A 21,933-nucleotide genomic window follows, 5' to 3' on the forward strand; every position below is an offset into this window, starting at 1 on the left:
CAAATTCACGGAGAATGCCGTAGTAGATCAAGAGACTACCTGGTTGCTGGCAAAACTAGAGAAGGGCTACCGCATTGCGACTGGCTATAGTGTGCATATTAATTGGATATACTCCGTACCTCTACAGCGCATTGCAAGGATCTAGTGGGGTCGGGGCACCACGTGCTGCGCGATAAAGTACCTCCTAAGCTGGGTACTTGTTCAAGGTGGGTAACTTAGTGGGATGCAATGCAACCTCAGTTCAGACGGACACCCAGCGCCACTACGCCTGCTTGTCCCGCACGGTCGGTGGGAACTAAGTCAAAATGTACCCCCAAAGTACTCCAATGTCTCTGTATTGGGTCAAGTACCTTAACATCGCCTTGTTTCGGCACCCTTATGCATGCCGGGGTGGTCTTTGCGCTGTGGCTGCTTGTTATCTTGAGGGACAGGAGCATGTTATAACCTTGATTGGATAAAGTGGGTGTCACTTTCGAAAAGCCTGTTAGCGTCAAGTTAGGCTGGGCAACTGATGTATCGAAGGCATGCCGCCCCTTCGCCTCGTGACATATTAATCTACGTCTGGCTCTCAAATTTCCCACTGGTCGTGGACAAGGACAAGATGGCAATTTTGGAACACCAAGAGTTGGGAACTGGCAATGCCAGTGTTTCTCAAATTGAAACGCATTCTGCCGGAAAAGGTGGTTCCTACGTAAGATGAACACCTTTCCCAAGATTACTGTTCTCTACTAACATGCCGGAAGATGACTCTACTTAGCTGCCTGCTATATTGGCCATCATCATTAGGTGGACAGATAGCCCTAATCTCGCTGATATCGTTGCCTTTCATCACAAGGATAATTTCGTCTTTGAACTTCCAGAGTTCACACGGGGTCGAAACAAACAAGAAGGCCGTTGCTCCGGTGGTCCCTTACTGGTTCCCTGGCATTTTTCATCTGATCCCGTTCTTATGGGATAATGTCCGGTTCCTTCTGGTTACGATGTGAGATAATCATGCCAAGGACCCACCTGTGTTCTTGATTTCTAATCCAGGAATAGCCAACAATATGGATGGGAAAAGCCCCTCACTGTAAAAGCCGCGAGTATGCGTTTGGCTGTGGTCGTGAACCCACCAGATGTCGTGGCGGTTTTCAAAAATTCGAGATTCCTATCTACGAGGTTTGTCATTGAAAGGGTTCAAGCATATCTTCTTGGTATTCCAGACGCAGTCATGCCCTTCTATGAAGCTGATGACTCTGGCATGGCTGCTGAACCTCGAAAGGGCAGCAACGTGGCACCAGAGGACAGAATTCTCTTCCACCAGGCCAGTACCCACCACAAATACTTGGCATCCCCGTATCTAGATCCGCTGGTGGAAGTTTTCAAGGAAAAATTACATTCTGCCGTCGAGGCACACGGCATTGGAGAACAGTGGGTCGAGTACCCCGACCTGTTCGCCTGGCTACAGCCTACCATTATCGAAGCTAACATTGAGACCATGATGGGCTCAAAGCTCCGGGAACTCAACCCCAACTTCATAGAAGATTTCTGCGTTGCCAAAATGAGTGTTCCGATCTTTCTGAAAGGATGGCCTCGTTGGTTAGCTCCGAATGCGTTCAAAGCTCGAGATCGCGTAAGAGCTGCTCTGGAAAAATGGCACTTATACGCAAACGCTAATGGTGACTACACCACGACTGACGAAAATGACCCTGACTGGGAGCCTATCTGGGGAAGTAAGTGTGAGAAGTTCAGACAGCAGTATATGAACAACACCCAAGCTCTCGGCCCCTATGAACGGGCTTGCGAGGACTGGGGCTTCCTGATCGGGTACGTCTACCTCGTTGCTTCGCAAATCTATTCTAATGAAGCTAAGGTTGAACTACAATACACCTCCCACCATGTTTTGGTATCTCTATGAGGCTCTGAGAGACCCAGCGCTCCATGCGCGAATGATGGATGAGGTTGCTGCCTGCCGCAACCACGGTGGGTGGCACAGTATTCCTGACTTGGCAAGTCAGCCACTGCTGGAATCAGCGTATGCTGAGGTTTTACGTCTCCGTATTTCCATAGTGATGGGCCGCACAGTAGAACATGGGGATATCAAAGTTGGCGGTTACAGGGTGCCTCGTGGCGACGTAGTGCTGATGCCTACGGACTCAATGCACTTTAACAAAGAGGCCTGGACTCGTGCAGGAGGGTCAACTGAGAAGCCGCTTAATGAGTTTGATGCAGAAAGGTTCTTGGTACCGTCCGAGACTGGCAAGCCTTTATTTTCTACGGATCGACTGGCCGGTCTTTGGATTCCATATGGCGGTGGAGATCGCATGTGCCCAGGGCGCCATTTGGTCAAGCTGGAGATGCTTATCATCTATGCGTATCTTTTCACGGCGTATGAGATCGAAGTAAACGAAACGGACATGGGAAAGATAAAACCGAACACGGGTTACGTGTCATTTGGTGCACTGCCACCAAACCGCGCCCTGCGCTTCAGAATCAGGAGGAAGCAAACCGTGTGAGGACATCACAGCTCTATCAGTCTGTTAGCCTAACCAGGATGCAGTTTGTAGCCTGGTATTAGTCTTCTAAGGTGCGCGCTCTTAGACTGCTGGAAAACATTGAACTTAGAACAATTTCGTTGTCGTTAGTGAACCGTAAGAAATTGTCATGTGTTCGAGAAATGCTGATTCGATTGGTATTCTAATCCTTCACATACCTGGTTGGAAACCATAGTATTAAGCTACTTTGAAGAGACAACTTAAAGGAACAACCACCCACAACCACCACCGCCTTGAAAAAGAAGAGACGGGGGAGGAAGCAAATGATGCAGGAGCATACGAAACCCCACACCCACACACAGACTCACCATTGAGAAAATAGTGCCGGTCGCTAGCTCTATAGCTGATCGAGATCACTTACTACTCGCCCTCATTTCTTCCGCTTTCTTCATAAAGATTTCTGGTGCAAAGACACCAGCATTTCCCAGTTGTTCCAATTTGCTTTTCGGAGAGGCGTTCTTATCGGCAAGGGTACTCCACGCGTCAACAGATTGTACAGCGCCTGGGTCTTCCTTGACGTGAACGTAAAAGACTTTATGCGTGTCCCCACTCTTGAGCACACGTTCGCATCTCCATATACCCCTGTCCCCATCACTCCCACCATATCTTTTGATGGGCTCCCAGTTGGTATGTCCCAGTAACTTTCTCGGCTCAGAAGTGTTCTCATCCATCCATGACCCTTGACCGCCGCTGTTGGTGGCGATTGTGATCTCCATGCCAATGTGTTCCGTAGGCTTAGACGTTTGGCCGCTTCCCGGCGTATCCTTGTAATACAATGGCTCAAATAACTGCGCATTTTGTTGCCTTTCGAAGACTTTACTGTGACCGTCCTTCTTTCTGTCAATCTTAACCACCCGGATAAAGCGAATCCGGTATTTCCCACCCTTCCAGGTTTCCAGGAACTCAACAAATAACCAAAAATCGCTCCAAAGACTAAATCCACCCACATAGGCGAAATGACTTAGTTTCAATTGTTGAATTCCTGTGTTGCGTGTTATGAGCATATATCGTCAACGTGACAGCATTATGTGTAGATGAAAACATCCCAGTGAGCTTGACGCACCTCTACACCAAAGATCGAGACGGACCTTGCTTGGCAAGGCAAATATTTGCCTGCCCTCTTTATCTTTGTTTTGCTCCATTACCTTCCTCTCTAGGTCATTGTCGGCCGAACAACCGATTAAAGATCCGGCAAGATTCATTTCAAGTTTAAAACTTGGTATAATGTGCTCATTTGCTGCGTCGTAGATCACTTTGAGTACCTCCGCATGGGCCTTGTGCCCAGGATTGAAAGTTGCACCGTCATATAATAGATAGTTCTTCATTTCAATCTTGAGAGGTGGCAGCCACAGGCCGTCGAGTGGCTTTCGTTCCGGTAGCCATGGTTCTTTCGCTGTTGGGCACTTCTGAGGATAATACTCGAGCCAGAAGGCCTCACAAGCGTCACTAATGTATAGTTTGCTGTCTGATGACATAACGACGGCGGGGTTTGCTTGGCAAGTAGAGGCCGCGTAGTTGTCTTCAGAATGAACTGCGTAGATGATAGGTAAGTCGGCAAGAGAAGCGACGTCTTTTAAACGCGATAAAAATTCAATATACCTTACCTGCTGTTGGTTGGTGCGCATCCTGTCACGTTGGAAGCATTTGTGATGACTTTCTTTGTCCACGGTAACGATTCTGGCAGGGCAGTGCTTTACTCGCACCTGTTGGCTGTTGGCTGATAGGTGAAGCTGAATTCTTTGTCCTAATGACGGGGGCTCTCCTTCGCGACGCCTAATGCGGCTAACCATTTTTTTGCACCTCGCGCAAGTTGGCCGACGGCTGGATCTTTGTCTTTCATCGCGAGAAAACTTACATGTGTGTGTTTCTCTTGGCTCACAAGTGTTTGTCGCGGATTTTGCTTTCTGCTGACCGGTCGAAGGAATTGGGAAGATGGCGCAAATAGAGGTGATACAAAATGCCAAGCTACCAGCCGCATGGACCAATAATTAGCATCCACGCCTGAACACGAACTCATCTACTCGTATCGATGCATTCTGCAGTATATGGTGCAATTAGACTCAGGCACCCGTAGCGCTTCTTGGACCTCTATTTAGGCGCACCGTGACGTCGGGCCAAGATGGTTTGATGAGGCATATGTGAGTTACACAAGTCAATAAAACGGCACCTTTTCCCAGGACCTCCGTAGACACTGCCACTACCCGTTTGGTAAGCTTATCCACCTCCCACATCGGTCCTCAGTAACCGCAGTCCTCCAATCCCAATTGTAACCTTTCTTAGCGAATGGATTGCATCCACCAAAACTTACGTCAAGCGGCCACATGCTTGAACGATCTCCAGTTGTTACAAAGCCACAATCACCACTCCTGGAATAAAAACAAATGTGGCAACTACTTATTTGAATGCAGCATTGAAGTTAAGCACCACCCAGTCCTCGCAGTGGCTACTATGATGGGTACACAGGGATGGTGCTTGGATGCTGGCTATTTGACATATTCTGGATATTGCTCCGACAAGTATTTCAATTCGCCCGCCAGACCAAGATTGGCAACAGGATCTAGCCCTAGCAGCGACTTTTGCTCCGGGTCCAGACTGTCCTGGATCTCTTTGGGCAACTTCGCCGTCCAATTGACCTGCTGACGGATGTGCGGTGAGGTGTAGTAACCAAAGAGGAGCGCACGGTCTTCGTCCTTCGTGACATTCGAGCCGCTTGTATGCCAGACACGACCGTCCATGGCAATGATGTCGCCAGCTTTGGCTTCGAATGGAACTAAAAGTTCCGGGGCATTCTTCGGCACCTCGTCGCGAGTCACGATCTTGTTCGAGCCCGGTATATATAGTGTCGCGCCGTTTTCCTTGGTAACATCGGTGAGACACCTGTTGTCCAAACTTATTGATGCATGCCCGAATAAACCGAGGGACAAAGCATGGTGCTTACCAGATAACATTCATGGCTTGTACTGTCTTCCAAGGCTCCTCGAAAACTAAACTCTGATCCGAATGCAGAGCCATGGACCGAGCACCGGGTCTTGCAATGTTCGCCGTGAAGTTGGATATGATGAAGTTACCCCCCAACACGGTTTTTGCCATATCCAGAGCAGTAGGATGGAAGATAAGGTCGCGGAAGATCTTATCCAGTTCCATCAGATAGAAGATACGAACATTGCTGGGGTTTGGGTCTAGGAAGGCAAGGTGGGTGTCTTCGCCCCGTGCCTCGACTGTTTCTTTTACCTTCCAGAGCTTCCGAAGAACTTCGTCGGATTGCTCCTTAGAGATAACAGACGGGACACGAACCCAACCGTGCTCTTTGAAGTGCTCGCGAGCATTTGCACCTTGAGCTACATTCGACATTTCCGCAATCAAAAATGGATGATGAGTTATGGTGATCAGTGTATACCGTGGCTCGGGTGGCGAATTGGGCAGAATGAATATTCCTCCACCTGAGATGTTGGGGTATGGACTTCACTTCACCCCGGTGCCACGTGATGCAGTAGACGTGCATACCCTGCCCCCTCTTCATCCTGCGTTGGTCGCCATTCCACTGGCGGTCATGCTGGCGTCCACATTTGTGACCCGAGCTCGGTGGTGAGATTTGATGGGGTTTTGGGTTCCAATTGCACCAATCAACAATAAGCCAAGGCCACTGTCTTCGATCTCGCTCATTGCGCATCAGTTTCGATTTACTGTCCGAATTTATCTACCATGGCCTAGCCAAGAAAAACTTAAGCAACAAATTTACAACGTTGGTGAAGAATTATTACAAATCAACTATGATTGCGTCAATTCAGTCCTACGGCATGAACCCAAGCATGGCACCGAAGGGCAAGCATGTGATTTTGATCAAAGTCTTGGGGGAGGAGCACACTCCATGAGCCCTGCCTGTGCAGTGACATTCAACCGGTGTCATCCTGAAACGATAGAACTGGTATTTACCCACGTCCATCCTTCGCAAAGGTTAGTCCAGACATAACGGCGGTTGGAGTACATTTACCGGTCATACAGGACGAAACTCTGGACATGAAGTTTCAAACTACAAGAGCTTCCATCCTCAATATTCTGACAACTAGTGGCGGAGCAATAGGCAAAAATCTCTCTCTAAACCGCATGTATCTCGAGACATCTCCCGATTGGGCCGCTCTAAGGGCTTATCAAGAGTAATGCCTTTACTGTAAGACTTATCTGACGGAAATCGCGAAGGTTGCTAGACTTAGCCTCCATGTTGCACTTGGCGTTGGATTATGAGGGAATTGCTCGGCAAGAGTCCATCAGTGACAGTCCATGATTCATGGCAATATGTGTCAGAGTTATACGGTTCGTTTACAAGTCACAAGCACACACCGGGACTGGAATGCACGAAACAATTTACAGGTAAGAGCGCGTGGTAGAGTGAGTCTGGTCATGGAGGCAGCTTGCAAGAAATGACTCCCACCCATTGATCAAAGGCGTAAAGGTCCACGTTTACTAAGAGGCTCTTCCATTGTTGACTCGTAACTCAAGCTCCGCCTACCATACTTCTGTACATGTTCACGCCAGGCGCAGGACATAACGAGCGCCACCTTGTAAGATTCCTATATTGACTACCTGCTTGCTTGGCAGTCGGGATAGATGCTCGAACCAAATGCGCGAATGTCAAACGGTCATCCTCAACTTAGGGAACGGTCAAATTCAACGAAATCGAAACATGCAGCGGTAAAAGGAGGCAAGCGTGGCGGAGAGGGATCTAATGCTTGCTTAAGTTTTAGATATCTCATTCACAATAGCTCACTTGAATCTGCAGGCAACCACTATTCTAATCAAAACTCCCGGCCTTTAGAATGCTACTTAGGTGAATACGAACGGATCACACGGGTCATGCAAAGGTAATGCTACTCGAGTGCGTTGGTAGAAAACTATGTTGCTCAAGCGTTAGACCTTGCCGTAGCTACCTATCATAGCACGATGGCACGCCTTGTCGAATTATCATGACCAACGCCGCTGTCTTCAGCGTACCAAAATCGTGGTCAATTGAACCGCACGTCGTTTTGTCCAAATCAAGATTCTCGCCTCACGTCAAGCGGTGCAAGCAGTTCATCGGCAGCAAGCCGCAGCCTTTGGTCACTGGGAACTTGACTCAGTATCTTCGCGGGGAAGTACGCCAATTTGAGGATCTTACGGTAGTGGCATAAGGAGATTGTTTGTGAAGAATAACTCAAATGTCGCCAGCATCATCGACCTCGTCAGCCTCGTCACCCTCTTCCTTGATGCCAACTTCTTCGTCCTCGTTGTCGGCCTTGCGCTTCTTGCTCACAGGTGTCTTAGCTACACCATTGGCGCGCTTCTTCTTGCCGGTAGTAGAAGCAGGGGAAGCCATAGCGCCTTCTTCAGCTTTGACGGGCGTGGAGGGAGGAGCACCGTCATCGTCCTTCTTGGTGACCTTGCCGCTCTTGAACTCAAAACCGAATGGGGTGATGATGGAGTTGATCTTGCGAGGGCTGTAATGCACACTTGTCAGTATGAAAGGTTGCCAATTTGGGATATAGCGAAGTGAAATACACGTTCTTTGCCTGCGCGATACCCAAGGGACCGCACAGTGCGCTCATGTTGGCCTGAAAGTTTTCACAGCTCATGATGAGATGACAGAGGGCGATGACCTTCTGACCATCATCAGAGGGACTGTTCTCAAGCTTCCTAGAAGGCATAGTGGCGGTGACAGTGATTGAGATTAGATATGATATGAATGAGTCGCAGTGTTGAAGTGATGTGTATTCCGGCGCAGCCTAGGCAGTGAAAAGTGGGATGGTCAGTTGGGAAAGCTGTGGTAAGAACCGCGGACAGTGCAGATACTTGGGTAGTGGCAGGTGAACCTGCAGAATTTGATCAAGTTGCTCCGTCTAGATTGTAGTTTATTAAAGGTAGGAAACACATTGTTTTCAAGAGGAGAGCATGTGTTACTTGGGTTCGGAGGCTATTGTTGCCCTCCTAATGCTCCAGAGGCGATGCCTCAATAAATTGTTGCCTGACACTACCGTCAGTCTGTTGAATGAACTCGGTGATTCTTGGACAAGGTGGTCACCGCAGCAATGCTAGGATGTTGATGTGAATAAAAGGTGAATATGCGGGGGAGGAGCTGCACTGAGCTGTGAATGTGTGATACGTTTGCTTTTCCATGCGCGGCAATTACACCAGCCAGTGCGAGGGAGTTTGATCAAGGCCAGTTCCCTGTCACCCCCGCGCTTGATCTGAAGACGCACGATACCACTAAATCCTGATATTTCCCTGTAGCCAAGTTGGTTCTTTTTCACAGAAGTCACTCTCGTGTATATACATACAAACGCCATAGATACGGCCTTCTCCTCCTGTGGGCAAACTGGTGTCCTTTCCACCAACCAATGATGCTTGTTTACTGCGACAGCATATGCTCTGTGAGGCTTGATCGATAGAAACGGTTTGCCGTTGGAAATCACACTGGTTTAGTACACAAGTCAAGGCGATGTGTATTGGCCTATTCCTCATCACTCAGGATAGTAGTAAAAGTCTTCCAACGTAGGCAAGAGCTATGAACGTGGGCATTTGGCTAATTATGGAGATACTGTTATCTTCCAATCATGCATTTTTTTTTTTTTTTTTTTTTTCGGAATAAGCGCTGTCAGAAAGTGGCACAGTCAATGAAATGCAGGCAGATTTCACAGACTACATTGTTGTGGGCGGGAAAAAGTATAGTTGCTCAGCCACAGGATTGAACTGAGGACCTTCGCATAAACTTGATATTCCCGATGCGGGAGATATTAGTACGACGCTCTAACCAACTGAGCTAGCCGAGCAGATTGGTTGATTGAAGAAAGTTCGTAATTATCGTCACATACAGAATCCTATGGTCGGTGCCGAGAGGCTCCGCTTTGAGCCCTATGTTCACTGAAGAACACTGTCCTTGACCAAGCGGCGGATGGTATTGATGCTGCCCTCGACTGCCATCTTTGCCCTCTGAAGCATGTTAGTATAAAGAATCTAGGGTTGCAAGTTTTCGGCCACGCTCACCTGCCAGTGCTCGTTTTCGACCTTCTCCACCTCAGGAGAACCTTCCTGCAGGCTCTCATCGATCCAGACGAAAGAGTACGTCATGAGCAATTCGCCATCCGGACCCTTGCTTACGATATTGCTAACAAAGCTACCGTTCTCCTGCTCAAAGTCGATCCGGCAAGGCGCAAAGTGCGTACAGACCTCCCGTATAGGCGTCACATCCCCCCCCTTGGGCCCTGCAAATGTGAACTGGACGTCGCGGACAACGACAAGCCCCTTGGCGGTCTGCTTCTCAGATACTACGTCGCATGATTTGATTACAGGCACGAATTCCTGGGCGCGACGAACCTTGCGCTCTAGCCCGGCCCAAACCTGGGGTTGCGAAAGGACGGGTGCGGCGCCAGCGGGGTTGATCGGCGCCGTGTATGCGATGTTGAAAATGACCATTTTGGAGAACTTTGCTTCCTCGTGGGCAGGGAAGTGGTTGGGAAAAAGAGAGTGATGTGTCTCCGGCGCGGTTTGTATCAAAAGAACTTGGGAACAGAGGCGATTTAATAACTCCAAACGGAGTGAGCAGCCACCGAATGCATACGGTGAAAGCAGGCACGCATACGGAGTACGCAGCCACTAACTGCTGGCGGCGTGGCGCCGGACTTCTGAATGATCCGCGCGCCGGGTCGGAGCTTGGGGGAAATCCACATCCAATGTCTTACCCCCGCGGACGACGCAAGTGCTCTGGCATGTGTTAGGCCAGTGTTCAACCGCTGACAAATTCACAAAATTCAGTTTGGCGAAATACTGTGTGCTGTACGATGAGCGGTCCCGTGCTAGTCTGTCTCCGTAGAAGCCATTATACGTTGCATCTTGATCCACCGTTGAGGGACAGCCCCACAACGACGAGTCGCAGCAGCATCAAGCCATCCCTAAATTGTGATCTGGTCCTTTAATAAATATCGTCGAACTCGCTCGCGAATATCGTGTGTAAATTACCTACATCCAGCGCCTATCCACTCAAGGCGGTGCATTGTGATATGGTCGCAACCTTTCCCGGAAAATCTATACCACTAATTACCGGGACACTTATGTAGATAGATACTTATCTCCCTTGACATATCAGCTTGTAGTACCACTCAACATGTAACTTCCCAGATCGGTCAGTGTCGAGTTTACTTCTCCAGTGTAGAATCAACTTTGAAGGCCTTGTTCGACAGCATACGACCTGCTCATGGAGGATGCAGTAATATCTCCGTCCATAGGCGGGACAATGACTCTGATGCTTACCTACCGTACTGCACTTTGGCATAAATTAGTCGCACTGAAAAATTGACAGGTGTCATGAGTTGGCGTCAATGGGCCTCCTACGTGACAATCGAGCCGGCATCATTGGTTAATATATCTCCTTTAAACTTGGAAAGGATACTGATGTAGCCTCTGCGACACATACTTCGATACATATCACAGTTTTCAATAACTACCCGAAAGTTGCGCAAAGCCTCCCTCGAATTCTTATAGAGGAACATCTTTAGCGGTGAGGTTCCTAATATCAGTGTCATCCAGGGTGACCCTCGATGTTGCAGGGTTGACGCTTTGGGAATATAAATCGGCATGGTATGCAAGCCTTCAACTTCTACTAATCATCCACCTATGTTTTAAGCGAAATTTCGCAGAGAACCTGTCAGATGCCCTACTGCCGAACTTTCGAAATGCTGTCGTGACGTGCAACAGCTCGGTTCACTACCCTACGACTTCCGCCTCCGGAATAAGCTCAATGTTCTTGTGGGCATGGCGGCAGCCATCGCTTCGAATGGTAGCGAGACTCAAGTCGGAGGCCTCAATTATCGTTCATATATCCCCCGGTTACAATCTCCGACCTTGAGGCAAACCGACCGTTCCATTTGGATGACCATCGCGGCGGAGACGGCGAATGGTTCGCTGATATGATCGCACGCTCCGGTTGGACATCAGGTCGACTGCAATGAAACACTACGGAAAGCCGCCCGAGGCCTCCAGAGGCATCGTTACCGTGGTGGAGGGAATGGTCGCTAACGAATGTGTAGTGTAGGAAGAAGACCGATGCAGTCAGAAGACGGTGCCTTGATACTTGCCATCGCTAGAAACAATCCCTGCTTCTTTATTCGTAATCGGATGCGCAATTCTCACTTAGAGGCCTCCTGTGGTTGATAGTTGGTTATCTGCAGCAAGAGACGTGCCAACTCTCGTGAAGTCGGGAGCAACGAGACCATTTCGCCCCCTATGATATAATGTTCACGGACCAGCCTCGGGGCGCTGCAGGACCCTTGGTGCATATGTGCGGCGCAACGGCGGACAGTATCTTCGGATTGGGGCCTTGCTAAGCCATTTACTGGTTCTTGGCTCCCCTCATTGAGTTCCATCGGAACCACGAGTAGACGAGCCGGGAAATCGTTGCGCGGTACCTGGATGTCGTCATTGACGTCAAGGCTAGCCTTATCCCAAAGCGGTGTAAATGCGACTTGGAGGTGCTGAGATCTTGGCGCGCTGGGGTGGTGCCAAGTTGATCACTTCCCGTGTAGGGATTGCCGCCCGCCATTGTGTGCGGCATACTTCATGCATTGTTCGTACGCCATCGCATCAGCGCACTCCATCCCATTGGACGCCATCAGCATGTGTACAGACGTTGCGGCTACGGTCTTGGCTTGGACATGGGAGATTTGTGGCTTCCTCGCTTGCAATGCTCTACGCCAGATGGGCAGTTGCGTCGTCTAGCCAAAAGGTAGTCTCAGTGTGCACAACCCTATCGCAGGGCTCAATTTCCTGAAAACCCACGGCTGGAGCAAATCATATCGCCCATGGTTGAAATTGGTGGTTCAGCGTCGTATCGTCTAGGTACGGCGTGCATCTAGACTATTGCGGATGTGTCACATGAAGAGAAGAAGAAAACGCCGAGTTCTCACAATGTGACAATTCGCTTGTGTGACGCGGAGTAACAGAAGCGTCGTTGAACTCGGCGCGTTGCACTCCTTCTTTCTACGACTCTGTGACGTGTGACTGCTCACCATGACCCAAGAGTATCTGAGCCGAGCTGGCCGACTACCGGTAGCTCCGTACTTAAGGCGCACAAGATGTCGTCTCAGGCCTGACGCAGTTGCATTTTAATATACGTATGTCAAGTTCCCGGCTTGGAGCAAGGGAGGTTCAATCCAAAAGAGACCATAGGGCAGGGCCAAGTTCCCATCAGCTTGCTGAATTGGGATGACGCGGTAGTTGATAGCACTGAACCCTGTTTCTGCTATAGGGTTGACCGTTCAAGGGTCGGCAACCACGGAAGTCGGCCGAGAACCACCAAATGCCTCTTCCGCTATGCGATCATAAATGCAGTAATATCTGGGGTTTTAAACCACCCTCTGGACCTAGAGCCTTGGCCTATGAATGACGCTGGGAGTGGGAGGAGTGGTAGGAGTGTAGAAAGGGTTACTCAGCTTCACGGGTTTCAACGTACGCACGAGCACCTCCTCGCTTAGAGAATAGATAGCATTCGACAGCCAGACAAGGCGGAGGTTTCTGGCCTGCTCCGCAGGAATTTCGACGGATAGTTGTTGCGCGCTCGTCTAGCACCCGTACCCACTCTTATTACTGACGCCCAGTGTGCACCATGCCCTCAGGCCCTATCCGCACGCAAAGCTCAACGGCTCTAAGATCAGGTGGCGGCAGTCATCGCAATTGACTTTGCCGCTCTACACTTTCCCATCCCCCATTCTGCATCGTGAACGCGTCGGCCTGCCGTTCATCAGGACATTCGCTGTGCGCGGTGGGTCCCGTCTGGACCTTTCTGCAATCTCGCTATTCCTCTACGGGCAGTATATCGACGATCGCTACGTTTCCCTGTTTTCGGTTCCTGAACCTCGCCCTGTGCGGCGATTTTGTTTGGCCTGACGTACCCCTGCAAAATTGGAGCTCTGTGAATTGGGATGACGATCAGCCCGCAAGCCTTGCCAGGCCAGTGGCCATGTGGATGCGCCTAGGCCCTATGAGTTTCAGAAGCTCTAGCCTGGGAGTGGGGATTCAGAAGGGGAAGTCTTGCCGACCCGTTCGGGGCATTTCTGAACACCGCCACGATTCTGTGCGGATGGCATAAACTGGGGAAATGGGCCTCATCTTCCAGATGAACACCTGCATACAGGTACGTACACAGAAGCCTGTAGCTGCCCCTTTCTGCAGGCCGTTATATCGGATAGTATGCACGAGATCTATAGTGTGATATCTCGACAGGAAGAGCCTCATTCTACCCGTGGTGCAAGCCCAGCTGAGACACTGTCTCGCCTTAACAGATCCCAGCCGCCCAGGGTGGCATGCGATTTGGTATGATTTTCACGGTTGCTATTTTCAACACGAAGCAACGCACATTCTGTCATTTTGCCATCGCGATCTCCTCAGAGGGGCCTCCTATGCGGGTCAATGCAACAAGCTACCGGCCCTGCCGTCCACCTCTCCCGATGGTTTGGTGGTCTCGGCTTCTGTCGTTCGACCGGTTCCCCTGCAGGTGCACATCGTTACCCGTTGCGGATTTCATCAACTTGCCGTTTTATCGGACCCTTGTCCATACTCCGAGCCAGGTCCGCACCGCGATTCGCTCCTCCACTTTCTATGTCGTCGATGACCAGACATCGGTAGCCTTTGGCGTGTAATTCCAAGGTTGCGCTACCAGAGCCGTCATGCAGCAACAATGCTTTCCCCTTCAGCCCCTTCGATATGCTGCCGTCCCAACCGCCGTGAACTTGACATGTGGCTTGGAGTAGTAGTTGTTACGCTGGCACAATTGGACAACATTCACCTCGGCCTAACGCCTCCTCTTGCCGAAGGTTCTCTTTGGTCAAGTAGCTCCCTGCAAGTTCACACATACACATCAGGTTCCTGGTAAGAGATCGACATGCCAGGGTACAGTTTCGATACCCCTACAACTTGTGATCGGGCATATCTGCATGGTCCCATCAAATCTCCAACAAGGTTGAGCGTTACCAGGATCAAGGCCGTGGTAACCATGCTGTCTAATCAGTGACAATACGACGCGTTGAGGGCGAGTTTTCGTCATAATCATTTCCAGGGCCCTATGTTCGTAAACGAGAAACCTTCGCCCGAAGCCATGACATACAGTGACGGGTTCCATACATATAAAGACCTCCTCTACCTCCACGTTGAAATTAGGAGATCCATCTACAACTGCAACAGCAACAAACATTCCAAAAACTTCATTCTTCAACCTTAAACAAACTCACATCTACCTCCGTCCATCTACATCATCAAAATGCAGTTCCTCACCATCGCCGCCGCTCTCTTCTCGGCCACCGCCATGGCCGCCCCTAGCGTCATGGAGCGTCAGGCCTATGTCCCTTGTTCGGGTCTCTACGGCACCTCGCAATGCTGTGCCACTGATGTCTCTGGCATTGCCGACTTGGACTGCGCCAACCCTCCGGAGGTCCCTACTGATGCGACCAACTTCAGCGCCGTCTGCTCCGCCATCGGCCAGCGCGCACGCTGCTGTGTACTCCCCATTCTGGACCTCGGTGTCCTGTGCCAGACCCCCACTGGTGTTGACGAATAAATGGCTACTGAACTCCCTTGACTCGGGTACGTTGCTGAAATTCTGTACAACACTCCTGTACGACTTAAATTGAGACTTACTGACGATAGATGCTAGCGTCAATGGTCGTGTATAATGACATCCCACTATGATCTTAGCTCGGGTTCAGAAACGGGTATAGAGAAATCGGCTGATGGGCTTGGACGGTGCTGGTCTGCTTGATCGGCCCGTGCAAGCAAGTCGTCGGTGTGTATAGGCAACATGTGTATATGTGGACTGTCGGGGTTTTGATACCCCATTTCTCTTAATCAGCAATAATTTAAGTTTTGACAATCCAATATGTGTGGAGCTCTTGATCGTGATATGTTCAAAAATTCGGGACTGCATCAAGAGCATTTTTATGGGTAAAACTGGACCCGCCTAACATCATCCCAGGTCTACAACAATCATATCTTACCCAAGACTGGGCGTCGCCAGCCTACTCAAAGTTGACATTAATGTAACTCGATTCGGCAACGGGCAATAGGCGTTTATTCCCCTCCTGCCTAAATTAGTCTACTAAAAATTCCGATTGGCTCTATACGTGTACTCGAAACTGTGGCCTCGGGTCTGGGTATACCTTGAGGTGACCCACAAACATGTAATACATAAATATGATACCTGAGATCCCAATTCCGAGAGTTCCTGGGCTAAACTAAACTTCCCCCCCAAATGCATATCACGACAAGTCTCACAGCCACTGGTTCTATTAGAGGGGCCAATCGGTTAGCAGATTCGAGCTTTTCCATGGACTACAATACATCATATGGCCCCTGGAGTGGGAATTACGTATGTTGAAAAGGGCAGAGAAGCAGACAAATTGGGGAGGAAACGCCAATGATGATTGTGACAAATTCTTGTTAAGTAGAGCGACGTATCCGTCTATTTCGTCGGTTTAGATTGATTCTATCATTCGCCAATGTTCTGCATCTGAGACATAGCTCTTGCATTGAATACGCGAAAGCAATAGCTCAACCGTTGAGAACCCGAAGGCTTATGCATCTCAGTCAAAAGACACGTGGATTCAAGATCTACTCATTCTTTACCAACCCTCTCTTCATTCATAACCCCTTCTTTGCCACCCGTACGCCCTGGCTCCTGTACAACTTTGCCGACTATTCCGGTTCCTCTGAAAGCAAGCCCAACAATACCAACACCCAGAAGTGCTAGAGTAAAGTTCAGCCACTGTGCCGCGCGCATTCCCAAGAGCGAGGGTGTGTCCCACGGTTCGACCTTTCCAGATTTTTCAACCGGAGTACCTCGTGCCTGAGCCATGACGGCTGTTTGAACTGCTGTAGTGATAGCCAAGCCAATCGCTCGACCAACCTGACCACAAGCATTGATCAATGCTCCGCCTATTGCTTGGTCTTCTCTTGGAACGGATTCTGAGACGAATAATGTTAGACACGGCCAGGTAATGTCAGCACCCACCACCGACAGTATCATTGCGATCAACCCGTAGGCAAAGTAAGAAGTGTCTGCTGGTATCGGAATGGCGAACAGGAGACAAGCTAGCGCAACGGCAAAATTACCCAGCATCAGCATCATGTAGGTAGGAACCTTAGAAATGAGACGCGATACGATGAAGGCCACGATAATGCCCGTGATACCAGTTGGCAGAAACCGGAGAGTTGTCTGCAGCGGCCCAATATCTTGAAAATCTTGGTAGAAGTAGGTCGCGTAGATCAGGAAGTCGTTGAAAGTAGCGAAGAAGATTGCCATGATCACCATTGCCACACTGAACAGCTTGTTCTTAAATAGTGAGACCTTCATTAAGGGTGGGCGTGAGGTGTGCGTTTCCTGGTACCATTGCCACGCAACAAAGATGCCAATCAGCAGAAGTGATATAACAATGAGGAGGTAAATCCACACGGTACTCCATCCGACGACATTACCTTCCGTTAATCCGAAGAGGAGAGCCAAGATCGCGGATGTTATCACAATGCCCCCAAACCAGTCGACGGAGCCAACTAGAGACTTGAATTCTTTCTCTGTGGTCTCCTTCTGCAGCGGAGGGGGTATCAGGAATACCCCTGCTGCTGTGACAGCAATAGCTAGAGCTGCGTTGACACCAAAGACCCATTTCCAGCTGGCATAAGATGCAATAATCCCACCTAAGAGATTTCCGAAGATAGAACCCAAGGGAGCACCGGCGGCATACGTGCTAAAGGCATAGTTCTTGGCCTTCCCAGGGGGAAATAGGGATCCGAGTAGTCCGATGGCTGTAGGCACATTTGCCGCTGCACCCTGAATGGCTCGTTAGATGGTACAACTGACTAATGCGTGCTAAGACGTGAGAACCTACGATGCCCTGCAGGCCCCTGAAGAGATCGAACGCAATTTCGTCTCTCAGGAAGGGGTTGGCGATCATCGTGACAGCGACGAACCCGCTGCCCAGCACGAATATCAGTCGCTTGCCGAATATATCAGCTATGCGCCCCCATAACAGAAGGAAGCAACCGAAGGTGAGAGAGTAAGCAGAGACGACCCATTGCAGTCTACTATCGGGGATGTCAAGGTCGTGTCCAATTGTTGGCAGGATGATGATAACGGCTTGCGCGGAAAGAGTCTACCTCTGGTAAGCCAAGTCCCGCAAGAAACCTGTGGCGACATACATTGAGAAAGCTGGCACCGGTCACAGTGATAACTAGAGCAATGCACCTCGCCTTTGAGAATGGAAGGCCGGGTTTCTCCTGGTCATTGGTCTGAACCCCTCTTAAGGATGACTGCACGATATGGGGTTGGCCTGGTATGCTGTTGCCACAATTGTCTCCGCTTGGAGAGAGAGCCGATGCGGTTGTAGGTACAGCGTGATCTGAGTTTTTCGACATCGTCCCAGGTGAAGAGTACAGACAAGTTATTGTTCCACCACATCGTGTTGGCCACAGTCAGGCTAATTGTTATGGACTGGCTAATGCGTGTGTTCCGGTGGGGTACGAAAGATGAGGGGTGGCCCACACCCCACGAATACAACGGCCGTGTGGAGAACTAAACCCACCCGTTGTGAAGTGCGTGCCCGGCCGGCTCCGTCACTTGCTATGGGTAGCTGGCCAAATTCTCGGTTGATGATTGACGATTGATTGTTAATTACGATCGTAGGTTCACAAGCTCACACGTGAGACATGCAGGCTTCATATAGGGCTCGTTTGGTGAGCATACATTCCGCGGTGCCGGTTCCTCTCCTTTTATTAGGTTGTGTTGCCATGTGAAGAAGTAGCCTGTCACTCCGAAGGTGTTTAACCTGGTAATTAGGATTTTCCCATCAGCAGATTCCCCGTGTGCACTATAGGAACCCAAGCTCGCTGTGGAGCGGGGTGTGCACGTTCATAGAAGCTGTTATTATTCTATTCGTATGTCGGTAACGTCGGACTGAACTAGGCAATTTCTGTGGCTTCTCTTGATGATCATGATACTATGTGCATACCGAATTCCAAAATTATCCCTACCATCGTCGATATTTCCAGAGATTTTATTTCAAAAACATGTGGGCCAGAGAATGCTCACCCTATTTCACAAGACCTATCAAGGATATGCGGTGCACTTGAAAAGGAAGGTCTATTGGGCTTCCGGCCACGGAGCGGGAACGCCACATCCAAACGTCCAATGGCTTGACGGACCCACAACGTCTTTCAGCTTGCCAAACCGGTTCACGACTAGCGACAACTATTGAATGTTCCCGCTGTTGTCAGCGGTCGGGGTTCAGACGACGCAAAATATGGACAAGCCACATGAGCTTCAGCCCTCTCGTCCCGTCTACCTGCCATGGGCCGGCTTCGTCGAGACCACTCCAGACAGTCTCCACCCACCCACTCGGGCCATGCGACCAGCTGAGTGTGCGGCGTTGCCATTCCCAGAATTATACATTTAAAGGCCAATGCAACTCATGACTTGCAAGTTACACGCCTCTTCCCGCAGCAAATTTGAGTACACAGACAGCGACCATGTATGTTATCGACCACTCCATTTTGCTAACAGCATAGACTAATTGTTTTGATTAGGCCAGGCTGCGTTGAAGATATTCGATGGGGTTCGTATGAGATCAAAGACCAAAGTATAATCGACAAGTTTGCAGATCACATCCAGCAATACAAGCCTCTCACTATCAACAATGCGCTGTTCAACAACTTCGATCCAAAGCCCGGCGAGCGGAAGATTTGTACGGTTGTGTACTGGCACAATGGCTACAAGAAGAGTCGTATTGCAGTTGAGCACGGTGTGATGCCATTCGATTGGGACATCACATCTGTCTGCTATAAATGGGGTAAATTTCAGGACGAAACTACGTTCGACTACAGCTTCTCCGAGGGTCTCAAGCTCGGATTCGTCAAGGCTGACGAAAGTCGCCAGCACGGGATGTCGTACTTCAACGAACACCCCGAGGTCCTTGCCAGCCTGATGTACTTCATGGACTATTGCAAAGATTTCGAGATCACGAACGAGCTTATGGGAGGCGATCCCAAGGAGGGCAAGGCCAAAAATTTGGAAATCGACTACAAGAACGTCCGTTGGGGTGGTGCGGACCATCAGTACCAAGACAATGTCTTCTCTCCCAGCCACAAGAAATATACGATCATTGACAGAGAGGGCGCAACGACTTGCTTCAAGGATCGTCTGGGTTTCTTCGACAAGAAGGCCAAGGAATTGACGGACCCCTGGTTCTACGCCGGGACAGCAGCCAACAAAATGTCTCGTTTGGACGTGGGAAAATGGCTGACAGAAAGCTTCAGACGGGGCTGGGTAACTAGGCACTAGTTCAGTATGAAGTTCCCATTTTTATGTATGATTATAAGATAATCTATAATTTTCCATGTCGGTGTCTTGACTGTGTCGAACAGGTTGCTAGACCTCAGGCGACCAACCAGTATCGTTTCTACCAGGGCGGCTGCAAAGCAAGATATAGTTCAACTCCCCTGATTCGGGTGACTAGAAGTCTTATCTAGTAACAAATTGATTGAGCCCCATTACTACCTCCACGCTACTTTAGTGTTCATCAAAGGTTTATATTTCACACACCATGGCTCTTATATCACGTTGTCCTCATTGACGCTGCTTCCAGCTCCCTCAACAAACCCGTTTTCCTCCGACTAGTCGTCGTCAAATATCGAGGTGGGGGTTGTCTCGGTACCACAAGCCATCCTGATCAAATAAACTGTCCGACCTTCCCATATGTGACACGTACGCCGAGTCAGGTTTATCCTCCGCGCGGTTGTATTCCGTACCGTCGTCAAACCTGTCCCTATTCATCATCTCTACCTCTTCAGCTGTGTACGTCCCGATCTCGGTTGGACGACGTGACTCTACATACGAATGAAACCTTTGTCGTTCATAGAAGCCGCTGTACATTGCAAGGTGTACTGAACGAACAGATTAATAACTGCAGACTATTCCGGAGACCAAAGGTGGTTCATACCGTCGGCAGGTAGCGGGTTGGGCGTTACAGCTCCGAGGACGAGCCTTGCAATCGCCCACCATTCTTCCTGGTCTGTTTTCTTCGCGTGTCTTTTCCTGTCACTTCTTGTCTGCCACCACACAGCTACGCGTTTCTTGCCGGAGAATCGCGGGATCCCGTCTTGAGCTCTCTTGGAACCCCTTCTTGAGCCTGTATGGTTTGAATTATTTGTGTCAGGTATGTGGCGGGCATGGTTATCGACGTGGTCGCTAGTCTTGTTAGCTCATAAAGTGGCCTTTGTCCAGTTTGATGTAAAGCTTGTGGTGGACCAACCGGAGGCGTGGAATGCCATCGAATCCCCATCCTTGACATGCTGAGTTTCTGATCCCACGGTACAGATGGGGCTCAAGTATGTAGAATGGACATGCCAAATTCTTTTTCTTTTCCTCCGGCCAGTTGTCTTCTGATTCCATATAGCTCTTGTAATGCCCGAATAGATCTCCTTCTGGGGTGTCAAATATTGCAGTCGCTTGAGCTTCCTCAGAACTCTCACTCCCTGTACTGTGCTGCCGCTTGCTCATTTTTTCTTTTTTCCACTCAATACTCGATTGCAGATGTCCATTCGTGCTGCAATTACGTTGTGCTGACTACTGGAGTGTTTATCGGAGCCTTTTGCGTTTGCGATACGTTCTGTCACAGTCGGTGAGCTCTCGAGGTAACTAGCCAGCATCGGTGAGCTGCCGGCCTTGTTGCTTCTAATTCCCCGTCGATCAGTATGAGTACTCTCGCTGCAATGGAACCCCAGCCATTGAGGTGGTTTCTGTGCAGATGCACTGTCGGGATCGGATTTGGGGACTACTTACCTGGAGCCGGCGTTCATGTCCGAGGGTATTCAACCTTGGAAAGCGCAGAGCGCTGTCCTATGTCGTCAGATCAGGTGCTGTATCATCTGAATTGAGAGTTAGGGAATTCAACGCAAGAGGATTGTGCTTGGGATCGCGGTCACAAACAAGTCACTCGGTGGCTTCCAAACTTGAGAATCAATGTGCAGCTTCTTTCACCGTGACTTCGGTGAAATGCTGCCCCGCAGTACTCCGTGGTGCTATATGATTTGCGAGACTGGAACTGTGGCTGGATCCTTTCGCGGGGCTCGTGTAAACGGTAGTCCCCCAACTGTAGGTTTCAATTATGCTGCGCCGTTACGAATGTGGTGCAATAGTAATAGATCTTGACCCGCTGCGCACCTGCTTGTATGTCGAGGAGGATCTCAAACCATCATGGGTGTAACGGGATGGATACTCTTGTTCTCACGACACTCTTTAATTATTCGCCTTAATCATTTCTTGCATTGCAGGCTCAGGCCTCCCGGGCAATGCGACGGAGACCCCCCAAACCTAGGATAAGCCATTCGATCTTAA

At 49.8% G+C, this 21,933-nt stretch overlaps 8 protein-coding genes across 8 annotated transcripts; 3 read left to right on the top strand and 5 right to left on the bottom strand.

Annotated features, from left to right (window-relative positions):
• Positions 1-601: 601 nt before the first annotated feature.
• JN550_003796 (uncharacterized protein) lies at positions 602-2,495 on the top strand (the record flags this gene model as incomplete). The annotated part of the gene is made up of 4 exons (XM_049315240.1): positions 602-691; positions 861-982; positions 1,039-1,806; positions 1,853-2,495. The coding sequence occupies 4 exons, from the start codon at positions 602-604 to the stop codon at positions 2,493-2,495; spliced, it is 1,623 nt and encodes a 540-aa protein (XP_049174366.1).
• Positions 2,496-2,887: 392 nt separating this feature from the next.
• Positions 2,888-4,009, bottom strand: JN550_003797 (uncharacterized protein; the record flags this gene model as incomplete). Its single annotated transcript, XM_049315241.1, has 2 exons — positions 2,888-3,516; positions 3,598-4,009. The coding sequence occupies 2 exons, from the start codon at positions 4,007-4,009 to the stop codon at positions 2,888-2,890; spliced, it is 1,041 nt and encodes a 346-aa protein (XP_049174367.1).
• A 1,008-nt stretch (positions 4,010-5,017) lies between these two features.
• On the bottom strand, positions 5,018-5,885 carry JN550_003798 (uncharacterized protein; the record flags this gene model as incomplete). The annotated part of the gene is made up of 2 exons (XM_049315242.1): positions 5,018-5,411; positions 5,473-5,885. 2 exons carry the CDS (start codon positions 5,883-5,885, stop codon positions 5,018-5,020), a joined length of 807 nt encoding a protein of 268 aa, XP_049174368.1.
• Positions 5,886-7,722: 1,837 nt separating this feature from the next.
• On the bottom strand, positions 7,723-8,212 carry JN550_003799 (uncharacterized protein; the record flags this gene model as incomplete). Its single annotated transcript, XM_049315243.1, has 2 exons — positions 7,723-8,005; positions 8,067-8,212. 2 exons carry the CDS (start codon positions 8,210-8,212, stop codon positions 7,723-7,725), a joined length of 429 nt encoding a protein of 142 aa, XP_049174369.1.
• A 1,210-nt stretch (positions 8,213-9,422) lies between these two features.
• Positions 9,423-9,977, bottom strand: JN550_003800 (uncharacterized protein; the record flags this gene model as incomplete). The annotated part of the gene is made up of 2 exons (XM_049315244.1): positions 9,423-9,494; positions 9,549-9,977. 2 exons carry the CDS (start codon positions 9,975-9,977, stop codon positions 9,423-9,425), a joined length of 501 nt encoding a protein of 166 aa, XP_049174370.1.
• Positions 9,978-14,811: 4,834 nt separating this feature from the next.
• JN550_003801 (uncharacterized protein) lies at positions 14,812-15,108 on the top strand (the record flags this gene model as incomplete). The annotated part of the gene is made up of 1 exon (XM_049315245.1): positions 14,812-15,108. The coding sequence occupies one exon, from the start codon at positions 14,812-14,814 to the stop codon at positions 15,106-15,108; it is 297 nt and encodes a 98-aa protein (XP_049174371.1).
• A 1,053-nt stretch (positions 15,109-16,161) lies between these two features.
• On the bottom strand, positions 16,162-17,497 carry JN550_003802 (uncharacterized protein; the record flags this gene model as incomplete). The annotated part of the gene is made up of 2 exons (XM_049315247.1): positions 16,162-17,373; positions 17,432-17,497. 2 exons carry the CDS (start codon positions 17,495-17,497, stop codon positions 16,162-16,164), a joined length of 1,278 nt encoding a protein of 425 aa, XP_049174372.1.
• Positions 17,498-18,841: 1,344 nt separating this feature from the next.
• On the top strand, positions 18,842-19,878 carry JN550_003803 (uncharacterized protein; the record flags this gene model as incomplete). Its single annotated transcript, XM_049315248.1, has 3 exons — positions 18,842-18,957; positions 19,022-19,069; positions 19,125-19,878. The coding sequence occupies 3 exons, from the start codon at positions 18,842-18,844 to the stop codon at positions 19,876-19,878; spliced, it is 918 nt and encodes a 305-aa protein (XP_049174373.1).
• Positions 19,879-21,933: the final 2,055 nt, after the last annotated feature.

Source organism: Neoarthrinium moseri (genome assembly GCF_022829205.1).
Source record: "Neoarthrinium moseri strain CBS 164.80 chromosome Unknown scaffold9_Wmoseri_CBS_16480, whole genome shotgun sequence".
Taxonomy (NCBI): domain Eukaryota; kingdom Fungi; phylum Ascomycota; class Sordariomycetes; order Amphisphaeriales; family Apiosporaceae; genus Neoarthrinium; species Neoarthrinium moseri.